The sequence below is a fragment of the Anomaloglossus baeobatrachus genome, chromosome 3 (assembly GCF_048569485.1).
Source record: "Anomaloglossus baeobatrachus isolate aAnoBae1 chromosome 3, aAnoBae1.hap1, whole genome shotgun sequence".
NCBI lineage: Eukaryota > Metazoa > Chordata > Amphibia > Anura > Aromobatidae > Anomaloglossus > Anomaloglossus baeobatrachus.
The window spans coordinates 79,412,544-79,425,461 of NC_134355.1; the positions used below are offsets into that span (position 1 = coordinate 79,412,544).

At 44.0% G+C, this 12,918-nt stretch overlaps 1 protein-coding gene across 1 annotated transcript in view; it reads left to right on the plus strand.

The window, feature by feature from the left end:
* BFSP1 (beaded filament structural protein 1) overlaps window positions 1–12,918 on the plus strand; it is a 98,346-nt gene that overhangs the window by 64,324 nt on the left and 21,104 nt on the right. Inside the window, exon 5 of the mRNA XM_075339276.1 lies at window positions 4,891–4,998. Coding sequence (XP_075195391.1) covers window positions 4,891–4,998 — 108 coding nt within the window. The remainder of the gene's footprint in view (window positions 1–4,890; window positions 4,999–12,918) is intronic.

Below are 12,918 nucleotides of genomic sequence, written 5' to 3' on the forward strand. Positions count from 1 at the left end.
GGCACTTCAGGTTTACAGGCCATCATGCACGTCTCTATCCAGGGACAATGTGGAGCCTCCCAATTTTTGGCTGCCCTGGCAAAGGGCTATACTGAAATAGACACACTTCCTTACAATGGGCACTTCAGGTTTACAGGCCATCAAGCACGTCTCTATCCAGGGACAATGTGGAGCCTCCCAATTTTTGGCTGCCCTGCCTAAGGGCTATACTATAATACACTCACTTCCTTAAAATGGACACTTAATGTTTTGAGGCCCTCATGCACGTCTCTACCCAGGGACAACGTGGAGCCTCCCAATTTTTGGCTGCCCTGCCTAAGGGCTATACTATAATACACCCACTTCCTTAAAATGGACACTTAATGTTTTGAGGCCCTCATGCACGTCTCTATCCAGGGACAATGTGGAGCCTCCCAATTTTTGGCTGCCCTGGCAAAGGGCTATACTGAAATAGACCCACTTCCTTACAATGGGCACTTCAGGTTTACAGGCCATCATGCACGTCTCTATCCAGGGACAATGTGGAGCCTCCCAATTTTTGGCTGCCCTGGCAAAGGGCTATACTGAAATAGACCCACTTCCTTACAATGGGCACTTCAGGTTTACAGGCCATCATGCACGTCTCTATCCAGGGACAATGTGGAGCCTCCCAATTTTTGGCTGCCCTGGCAAAGGGCTATACTGAAATAGACCCACTTCCTTACAATGGGCACTTCAGGTTTACAGGCCATCATGCACGTCTCTATCCAGGGACAATGTGGAGCCTCCCAATTTTTGGCTGCCCTGGCAAAGGGCTATACTGAAATAGACACACTTCCTTACAATGGGCACTTCAGGTTTACAGGCCATCATGCACGTCTCTATCCAGGGACAATGTGGAGCCTCCCAATTTTTGGCTGCCCTGGCAAAGGGCTATACTGAAATAGACCCACTTCCTTACAATGGGCACTTCAGGTTTACAGGCCATCATGCACGTCTGTATGCAGGGGCATTGGTGAACCTCACAATTTTGGACTGCCCTGGCAAAGGAAAATACTACAAAGACTCACTTCCTCAAAATGGGCACATTAGACTCAAGAGGCCTTCATGTACGTCTCTTCTCAGGGACATCGGAGTGCCACACAATGTTTTCACGTAAAATCTTTCATGTATTAATCTCAAAAAGTAACATACACCAGCTCTATCTCACTATAGGGTATGTGCCCTTAACATTTCTGCCATGAAAAATCATTTTGGGGTCATTTTGGAAGGTTTTCTGGTGAGTCCGTAAAAATGGCGTGAAACGCGGACAAAATTGTTCACAGCTGTGACTTTTGAGTGATAAATGCTTCAAGGGGTCTTCCCCATGCTGTTGCCATGTCATTTGAGCACTCTTCTGAGACTTTTGTGCCATTTTTAGGGTTTCTCCATGCTGCCGGGGGGTCATTTCACAAAAATACTCGGGTCTCCCATAGGATAACATTGGGCTCGTTGCTCGGCCCGAGTACACGAGTATCTTGGGAGGCTCGGCCCGAGCTTCGAGCACCCGAGCTTTTTAGTACTCGCTCATCACTAATGTTAATATTCTCCCCATTACTGCTCAAAAAGGATTTATTGTTGCGCATAAATCGACAAAGGCCACAGCGACTGGATTTTATTGGATTTTTTAGATTTTTAAGAAGAATACATACTAGGAGCCACTAAATTACCAATAATACAAGCCTTTCTAGCCACTATATTTATACCTGGATGGAGGACTGTATTTAAGACATTTAAGACAGCATCCTGGCATAACAGGGGAATAAACCGCTGAATGATCCGCTTAATCTGAAAAAAGTCGGTACTAAATGGAGTAGAAAAAGTGACCCGATTTTTAGCGGTAGCCGTAGCAGAGCGATCCTTTAATAAATCAGATCTGGTCCTATTAGCAGCAATAGAAGTAGCCCTATTCAAAACACGATCAGAATATCCTCTCTTGCTAAGTCTATGCCTGATGCGGGCAGCTTCATCACTATAAGACACCTCCGATGAACATGACTGTTTTGCTCGCAGGAATTCACCCACAGGTAAGTTGTATAAAGTGTGGGGCATATGGCAGCTACTAGCATGGAGGGAGGTGTTTCCACAAATGTACTTCCTATACAAAGTAGATTGAATGGTACCAGTCAAAGAATCTCCAGACAGCAAGATGTCCAAAAGGGGGCCGATTCCATGTATAAATTCATAGTAAATCTCAAATTGAGAGAATTTCCATTGGAGTAAGTGTTGAGAGCCCCCATGGCCTGCTGGGGGGAACCGTAACCACCTGCTTTGCATATCGGGGTCTGGTCATCAATATACCTAGCGTACCAAAAAATTGAGTCTAAAAATGGGTTGTTACTCGCATAGATATATTGTTCCTCCCAGTAGGCCATGTAAATATTGGCTAGGGCACATGAAAAACTTGCCCTCATAGGGCATGCAGCTGTCTGGAGAAAAAAGACACCGTTAAATTGATAAAAGTTATGGGTCAACAAAAAAACACCGGTCATAAGAATAAATTCTTTGGAAACATCATCCAAAGGACTATACCTCTCCAAATGGAAATATAGGGCCTGAAGGGCTTCCCTGTGTGGTATGCTGGGATATAATGAAATTACATCGCTCGTTATCCGGAAAGAATTATTAGTCCACGGTATCTTCTCTAAACATTGTAACAAACTTTTGGTATCTCTGATGTGACCTGTAGTTTGTTTCATGAGACGCTGGATATGATGATCCAGCCAATCACTCAGGTTACCAGTCAGGGAACCAGTGCTGGCTACTATGGGTGTCAGCGGGGGGGAGAAAGATGCCTTTATGAACCTTCGGGAGGCCCTGGAAAATGGGACATACTGGAGAATCCACAAAAAGATATTCATAGGTCTTTTTACTAAGAACCCCCCATTCAAGGCCCCGTGATAGAAGGGTATGTAGCTTGGAGGAAAAATCAGACATGGGGTCACAAGACAGCTGCCTATAGGTGGAAGTATCACTTAGAATCACATTGATCTCCATCTCATACAACCTGCTATCCAGCACCACTACTGATCCCCCCTTATCTGCCCCACGAACAACAATATAGTCATTACTCTTTAACTCTTTCAGTGCCTTCCTCTCAGAAGATAATAGATTATCCTGGGTCTAGGAATCTCTAGAAAGTAAATTTCTAACTTCAGACTCAATCAGGTCTTGAAACGTATCCATAATGGGGACCCTGGAGGCAATAGGGTAAAAGGCTATTTTTTATCAGATTAGCTCTTCCAACATTGGATGCACATATCCAGATTGACGTATATATATACATATATATATATATATATATATATATATATATTTGTAAATCTAGTATATCACTTGGTCATACTGCTGTTTGTGATTTTGTATGCTGTGCAGCACTCACCTGTAGGTGCATGTAATTAAGTACGGCCTGCCCCTCCCTTGTGTCCATCTAACAAGTCAGTCTATTTTAGTAGCTGTGTTGTATACATGGGATACTTATGATTAAGGACTCTTTTCTGTTTTTATACTGAAGTCCGAAACGCGTTAAGCTCCCATGGATTAACATCTCTTTCGGTTTTCACGGATGGTATTTTTAATAATCTCAAATAAAGATTATGATGATTTTATTCTAAGAAGAGGTTGTGCCGGATCCTTTCCTTTCTTTTTCTACTGTTCCTGACCGGTTGGGACTTACCGGTGGATTCCAGGCACCCGCAAGGATCAGCAGCCCGGGTAGCAGGTGAGCTGAAGAAATTCCTTTCCTACTATCAAAGCAACCTGGGCTTCCATAACACCTCAGCAGTGCCACAGGCTGATCACCTCCGTGCCAGGCCGCATTGATGCAGTAATTCATGCATAAGGAGCCCCAACCAAGTATTGAGGCATTTACTGTACAGACTTTTCAGTAGATGCCAACATTTCTGAGTTTAAAATCTTTTTTTCAGTTGGTCTTATATAATATTCTAATTTTCTGAGATAATGACTTTTGGGTTTTCATTGGCTGTAAGCTATAATCATCATCATTAACAGAAATAAACACTTGAAATAGATCACTCTGTGTGTAATGACTCTATAATATATAGAAATAGATCCCTCTGTGTGTAATGACTCTATATAATATATAGAAATAGATCACTCTGTGTGTAATGACTCTATATAATATATAGAAATAGATCACTCTGTGTGTAATGACTCTATATAATATATAGAAATAGATCACGCTGTGTGTAATGACTCTATATAATATATAGAAATAGATCACTCTGTGTGTAATGAGTCTATATAATATATAGAAATAGATCACGCTGTGTGTAATGACTCTATATAATATATAGAAATAGATCACTCTGTGTGTAATGAGTATATAATATATAGAAATAGATCACGCTGTGTGTAATGACTCTATATAATATATAGAAATAGATCACTCTGTGTGTAATGACTCTATATAATATATAGAAATAGATCACTGTGTGTAATGACTCTATATAATATATAGAAATAGATCACGCTGTGTGTAGTGACTGTATATAATATATGCGTTTCCTATTTTGTATTGAATTACTGAGATAAATGAACGTTTTGATGATATTCTAATTTACTGAAATGCACTTAGTAAAAATAGTTTTTTATACATTTTATAGACTTTATTTTTTGTTAGGTTGGAGGTCTTCAATTTATTTACACTTTGCAGAGCAGAAGGGTATTTGCCATATCACAGGCATATCACAGGCACATTCCTTTTTTATATACACATTGATTAAATAAATGATTATAGAAAAGGAAGCCTTTTACTGTAATTCACAAAATTTCAAGTTAGAAGAAAATACTTGTATAATACTACTTTGTGTAGATTATTCCAGAACAATACTTTCCTCTTTCTGATCTTAGGAAAAATTGATTTCTGAAAGAAGAATTCCTATACTGCAGAGCCAACTTGAAGAATATAAGAGCATCTTGTGTCAGCTCCAGGCACAGAAGGTGAAGCTGCAGTCAGAGGTAGGATAATCCGTGTAATCGTAGCACTCACTATGAATGAAAGTTGTTGAGTAATTAACTTACGTGTCAAAACCAGATCATTTGCAAGTATGGTCTGTATATCACAAAGTGGGTTTGGTTGACTTATGTTCTTTTAATCCATTTTTTAATAGGGCAGTATTCTCCCCCTTCCTGACCAGGCACACGTTTACATTTTATCATACATGCACTTTTAACTCTAAAAAAATGTTCTTGTTCCGATATTCAAATAATGTTGCCCCTTTAAGTAACAGGGAATGAAGGGAAATCTTTACAGGCATATGTGGGGATTTTGGACAGGTACATATTTTTGTCAGTTGCCCCCTCAACTTTAAAGGGGTATGTCTCTTCAGTGGCTCAAAATTCTGTAGTCTACATATTTTCTGATTTATAGCAAGGCGAGAACTCCCCCTTGAATGACATTTCTCATCAAAAGCAGAGCGGTAGCCTTTGATGAGATTGTGCTGAGATTTCTAGTTCTACTGTAAGGGGTACTTCTCACATAGCGAGATTGCTGCTGAGTCACAGGTTTTGTGATGTACCAGTGACCTCATCAGCGTTTTCGCTGTGTGTGACACTAAGCAGCGACCTAGCCCCTGCTGTGAAATCGCTACCCGTTACACATTGCTCTGGTTCATTTTTTGCTCGTTGCTCTCCCGTTGTGAAGCACACATTGCTGTGTTTGACAGCGAGAGAGCAACGATCTGAATGTTCAGGGGGCAGGGAGCCGGCTTCTGCGGACGCTGGTAACCAAGGTACACATCGGGTAACCAGCGTCCGCAGCTTCTAGAAGCCGTCTCCCTGCTCCCTGCACACATAGCCAAGGTACACATCGGGTAACTATAAGCAAAGCGCTTTGCTTAGTAACCCGATGTGTACCATGGTTACGAAGCACAGCGTCGTTACATGGGTTGCTGGTGGCTGGTGGCTAATCTCTGATTGCTGTGGAGATCTGCCTGATTGACAACTCACCAGCGACCATGTATCGAAGCTCCAGCGATCCCTGTTAGGTTAGATCGCAGGTGGGATCGCTGGAGCGTCGCTTAAGTTTGAAGGTACCCTAAGGGTGCCTTCACACTTTAGCGATGCAGCAGCGATCCGACCAGCGATCTGACCTGGTCAGGATCGCTGCTGCATCGCTACATGGTCGCTGGTGAGCTGTCAAACAGGCAGATCTCACCAGCGACCAGTGACCAGCCCCCAGCCAGCAGCGACGTGCAAGCGACGCTGCGCTTGCACCGAGCCGGCGTCTGGAAGCTGTGGACACTGGTAACTAAGGTAAACATCGGGTATGGTTACCCGATGTTTACATTAGTTACCAGCGCACACCGCTTAGCTGTGTGTGCAGGGAGCAGGAGCCGGGACTGGCAGCGTGAGAGCTGCGGAGGCTGGTAACGAAGGTAAATATCGGGTAACCACCTTGGTTACCCGATGTTTACCTTGGTTACAGCTTACCGCAGGCTGTCAGACGCCGGCTCCTGCTCCCTGGACATTCAGGATTGTTGCTCTCTCGCTGTCACACACAGCGATGTGTGCTTATCAGCGGGAGAGCAACAATAAAAAAACGAACCAGGGCTGTGTGTAACGAGCAGCGATCTCACAGCAGGGGCCAGATCGCTGCTCAGTGTCACACACAGCGAGATCGCTAATGAGGTCACAAAAACCGTGACTCAGCAGCGATCTCAGTAGCGATCTCGCTGTGTGTGAAGCACCCCTAACACATTCAGCTATAATTGGCTTGTTCAGCCTCCTAAACAATGATTACAGTTTTTACATACAGAGATAACAGGGAATTTGAACAAGCTCACAGCTGAAGACAGTAAAGCTGGTGTCACACACAGCGACAACGACAACGACGTCGCTGCTACGTCACCATTTTCTGTGACGTTGCAGCGACGTCCCGTCGCTGTCGCTGTGTGTAACATCCAGCAACGACCTGGCCCCTGCTGTGAGGTCGCCGGTCGTTGCTGAATGTCCAGCTTCATTTTTTGGTCGTCACTCTCCCGCTGTGACACACACATCGCTGTGTGTGACAGCGAGAGAACGACGAAATGAAGCGAGCAGGGAGCAGGAGCCGGCGTCTGGCAGCTGCGGTAAGCTGTAACCAGCGTAAACATCGGGTAACCAAGGGAAGCCCTTTCCCTGGTTACCCGATATTTACCTTCGTTACCAGCCTCCGCCGCTCTTGCTGCTAGTGCCGGCTCCTGCTCTGTGCACATGTGGTTGCAGTACACATCGGGTAATTAACCCGATGTATACTGTAGCAAGGAGAGCAAGGAACCAGCGCTAAGCAGTGTGCGCGGCTCCCTGCTCTCTGCACTGTGACATGTAGCTGCAGCACACATCGGTTAATTAACCCGATGTGTACTGTACCTAGGAGAGCAAGGAGCCAGCGCTAAGCGCGGCTCCCTGCTCTCTGCACATGTAGCACAGCGTCGTTATGATCGCTGCTGCTTCTGCTGTGTTTGACAGCTAAGCAGCGATCATAACAGCAACTTACAAGGTCGCTGTTACGTCACAGAAAATGGTGACGTAACAGCGATGTCGTTGTCGCTGTCGCTTAGTGTGACCCCAGCTTAAGAGCTGGGATTAACAGAATTGCTCTGGGAGATGCAGATGATACTGGACAGGGGATTTTGTAAGATTTGTATCATCAGATGGTCAGAAGATGAAAGGGAGGTAAGCAGATATCTGCTTCTTAAAAATCAATAAGCTGGAGAGAGATGGCTGGAATCTCAGTACTTAACTTCTCTTCTGGAATGTAAGTATTGTGCACACTCGGCCAGGCAGTTGGAAACAAGCTGTACACTATGTAAGATAAAAACTTTAATATCACATCCAACAATAGTCCCATATTGCTATTCCTGTTCCCCTCAAAACTGTTCGAACAACATGTCTACATTGAACCTTCCTTTCAGCTCTCTCTTCCACAACCTACAATTAGACTTCCATCTCTACCACTCCACTGAAACTTCCCTAAACAAAACTGCCAATGACTTACTAAAAAACAAACAGACAATTCTCTATATTCCTTTTTCTAGTCCTATCTTCTGCCATTAAACACACTCAATCACTTCCTCTTACTCCAAATCCTCTCTTCCCTTGCAATCAAAGACCTAACCCTTTCCTCGATCTCCTCACTAACCACACATTTAGTGTCTCCCATTCCCATACTAGCTCCTGATCCCTCCCTCTTTCTGTTGATGTCCCTCAAGGTTTTGTCTTGGGATCCCTTCTTTTCTCCATCTATACCTTTGGCCTGGTACAACTTATAAAATCACTTGGCTTCCAGTATCATATATACGCTGATGATACCCAGATATACCTCTGTGGCCCAGACGTTACTTCTCTGGTGTCCAGGTTACTAGAGTGTCTATCAGCCATATGCTCCTTCTTCTCATCATGCTTTCTAAAACTTAATGTGGAAAAAAACATACTCATAATATTTCCTCCATCAAACTTAACTCCACTACAAGATCTATCCATCACTGTAAACAACATCACACTTTCCCTCGTACTGGAATTCCACTGCCACGGATTAACCTTTTACTCTGCCATATCCTTGAAGCCACATGTCCAAATCCTCACCACCTTCTGCCAAGACCGGACATACAGTCAAAAGTCTGAGTCTGAGACCCGAACTCCTGGTATCCGGTACTCACCCCGAACTTTACCGTTTGGGTTTGCTCATCTCTAGATTGGAGCTGTAAAACTGAATATATTCTATAGATTAATTCTATAAACTTTTATAGGGGGATAGGGACTGTCCATTAACACATCCCTATTAGGCTATGTGCGCACTTACCGGATTTTGCCGCGGATTTTCCGCGGATTTGCTGCATGTTTCGCTGCACAAAAATGTTCATAACATCTCTGCAGTGAATCACCAGCAAATCCTATGGAGAAAAAAAATCCTGTGCGCACTGGGCGGAATTTGACAGCTGCATGTTTTGCTGCGAGAATCCCGCAGCAAAAACAAGTGCATGTCACTTCTTTTCCGCACATCGCTGCGGGATTTCACTCCATTGACTCCAATGTTAATCATGAAATCCCGCAGGGAATAACGCAGGCAGCAAATTCTGTGCGGTTCACTGCGTTTTCCTGCGTTATTCCCTGCGGTATTTCGCGGTTTACCTCCGGTAATGTACATCGCCTGTCTGCGGTTTGCAGGGAAGTGATGTCATTACAGGAAGAGGAAGCGGAGCAGAGAGTAAACACACACACATCACAGACACACAGACATCACAGACATAGAACACATAGACACAGACACATAGAACACACATAGAAAGAAAACGGAAATATAGAAAAAAAAGAACGTGGGCTCCGCTGCATATTTACCGTCCAGCCGAGGTAAGCACACAGCGGCGGCCCGGTATTCTCAGGCTGGGGAGGGAGAGGGGCAGGGATAATGTCCCCCGCCTCACTCCCCCTCCCGCAGCCGAGAATATCAGCCGCAGCTGCCCCGGGACTGTCGCATACATTATGCGGCAGAACCGGCGTGTCCTCGGCTCTTCTTGCCGCCGTGTAGCAGTGGCAGCAAGGTAATACAAGGGGTTAATGATGGTGGGGGACCACCGCCATTAACTCCAGGCTTGATCATGGCAGCGTCTATGTGACAGCTGACATGATCAACCCGTAAGTAAAGTGAATAAAACACACACACAGAAAAATCCTTTATTTTAAATAAAACAAACAAGCCTCGTTCACCATTTTATTAACCCCTCCCGCACCAAAGCTCCGGCGTAATCCACCACTCCGACGTAATCCACAGGTCCTGCGCTGCTTCCATCCAGCCGCGACTGTCACAGACACAGCGCTGAATGAAAGCAGCAGACAGCAGAGGTAATTACCGATCATTTCCCACGGCCGGTAATGTGAACTCACTGCTGACCGTGGGAAATGCAGCGATCTGTCATCTATCTATCTATCCCTCTGTCTGTCTATCTATCTATCCCTCTATCTATTCTTCTGTCTATCTACTATCAGAATTAAATGACTTTTTTTTTTTTTTTCAATGTGCTTTATTGCATTGAATGCAATAAAGCACATTCAAACCCGCACGCGGCAAAACCGCGGCAATACCGCGAATAATACCGCGGTAAAACCGCAGCAAACCGCGGAAAACCGCATGCGGTTTTCGGGTGCGGTTTCCCGCGGTTTTTTACCGCGGGTGCGGTAATCTTTGAGAGCATGCGGAATTTTCTCAAGAAAATTCCATTTCCCAGTGCGCACATAGCCTTAGGGTATAGAGACATTAAAGACTCCTCTCTATTAACCATACTGGAAAACTACTGCAAAAAGAGGTTCACGCTCTTGGGACCTTCATGGGACCAATGTATTTGAAGATTGTCTATTTTTTTTAATGAGTAGTGACAAAGAGCAGAGATTTTGCAAATGACCAGAAATGTTAAACAATCTAAATTATATATTTTTGATACTTTTTTTTAAATTATACTGTATATATACAACTAGTACATTTTATAGTTCTCCATTGGTATGGTAGCAGTTATATCAATTAAACCAGTATGTAATCATCATGACATGTGTTTTTTAACAATATACTCTCTCGGGACGAAATTCTTTTGCCAAATTTGATAAATTTAACATTATAATTATTAGTACTAGCTGTACCAGAAGAGAAAAGGCATTGAAACCTCTTGGTGGGATATAGAAGCACAACGTCTATGCTTTGCTGCCATCTCGTGTTATTTTTGCAGTAGTACAACCTGATCAAAATCCAGGCGTAAAACGTTTGTTTTTATTGTAATAGCCTAAAAAGATACAAAGATTGTTAGACTGAAAACAAAACATGAAAAAGATTGTTGCCTCAAAACAAAATAAGAAGTGATTTATCAATAAATAAGTAAATATCTCTATTTTTTGAGGCGTGATCAGGGCTGTGGCTCATGAGTTCATCTTCGTTCATTCAGACCCTGCGTTCTCATCCTGTGCCACACATGTAACCCAAGGTCTAAGTCATGTGTCTTTAAGGGGTTGTCCGGTCTGGAATGACAAGTCTGCAGTCTGTCTATGTGTCCCCTCTGAATGCAGACCTGTGAATCCTCCAGCGCACTCATGGTGGTCAAGTATGCGATATGCAGACTCCTGGTCAGAACTCACTTAGTGGGTACGGCCTCGCTTAATGCACTTGTATTGACTGAGGTGGTGCCCCTAGACTGGTTCTAGCTTGAACTTTGCATATGGCATACTTGACCGCCATTCCCGGCACAGACACCAGAGAATCCTCGCAGCGCACAGTGAGTGCACTGGGAGGATTCACAAATCTGTAGTCTCACAGAGTGACACACAGAGGGACTGCAAACTTGTCATTCTAGACTTGACAACCCCTTTAAGATGTGGTTTTAAAACACACAGCACAGTATAAACCCATACATTTTGGTGTAGTGTAATCATAGCAGGGCACTTCTTCCCATGAGATGAACATTCAAGGGGTTGTTACAACATCTGCATTACAGGAGTTTTACAGACTCACCAGAAATCTCTGCAGTCACATTATATGACTGTAAATTGTTAAAATGTGTTGGTGTGAAATGTGCACACTGTAAGGATTTCCTTATATTTCCAATATGAATATGCAGTCACGTTACAAAGCAATATTCATTTTGCAGACTTGCAGACTACATTCTCAACTGCTTTTCTCAGTGTGCATTATGTTATGATTGAGCAATCTGAAGTCACAGAGAATAACTGAAAAAACATTTCTTGAGCCCCAAAAATCTCCTTAGGAAGCGCTCAGCTACCAAATTTCCAGATTACTGGAGGACAGACACTACAACCCCAATGGGCCCCTGTAGTAATGTCCTCCATTCTGTAGTAATATCCCCCATCCTGTAATGATAGTCCTCGTCCTGTCTCCCTTTCTGGTCCCTTCATTTACTAATTTCGGACACCTCCAGCCTCACTGTGCTTCCAATGCTGCAAAGGGAAACCTGTCATCAGTAGCCACATTATGAACACAGACAGTGCAGGCTAGCCACACAACAAAGCCACTGGTCCAGATGGATTGACGGTTTGGACCAGTGACTTTGTTGTGCTGCTAGCCTGAACTGTCTGTGTTCACATTGTGGCTACTGATGACAGGTTTCCCTCTGCAGCATTAGAAGTGCTGTAAGGCTGGAGGTGCCGAAATTAGTAAATGAAGGGACCAGAATGGGGGACATTACTAAATAAAGAGGCCAAGATGGGGGCCATTATTACAGGATGAGGACTATCATTACAGGATGGGGGATATTACTACAGGGTGGAGGACGTTACTACAGGGGTCCATTGGGGTTGGGGCCCCTATCTAAAGTTTGCACAATGGCCCATAGGACTTGTTCTGTTGTTGTGCCTCTCAGTAATCACACTCAGTGGAGATCTTCAGGCTATTTATTAGGTGGTATTGTCAGCCATTGCATCTCTCCCTGCTGCCTGCACTCTGTCTGCAGTAACAGCGAGTTCCCACTTGCTTGTGAACACATACAAGAAGAGAGACCCCTAGAGGCCCCTAGGGGACATACAGCATATACATATTTCTACAGCACTCTACTGCTACTGTCTGCTAGAATCCAGAGATGACTTGTCCCCTGGAATATGAGCAATAAACAAAAAACAGAAAAGAAGGGGCAGGAGGAAAATGAAAGAAGCTAAGTTGCATTTGATTAAGTTCTGACTGTTTTAGTTTACTACCCTAGTGACGTTCTGGCACTCAGCACCCTTGCCCTTGTGGGTCGCTGATTGGTTGCTATGACAGCAGGGGGTCTGCTGAAGACCTATGTACTTGTCATAGCAGAGCTCTTTTAATGCCTTGCCTGTGGCTGGTCTTCAAAGGTGATTGTGATATCTGCTATAACATTGCTGTATACAGTGTGTCCACCCATATCCTGTTCACTGCCATTA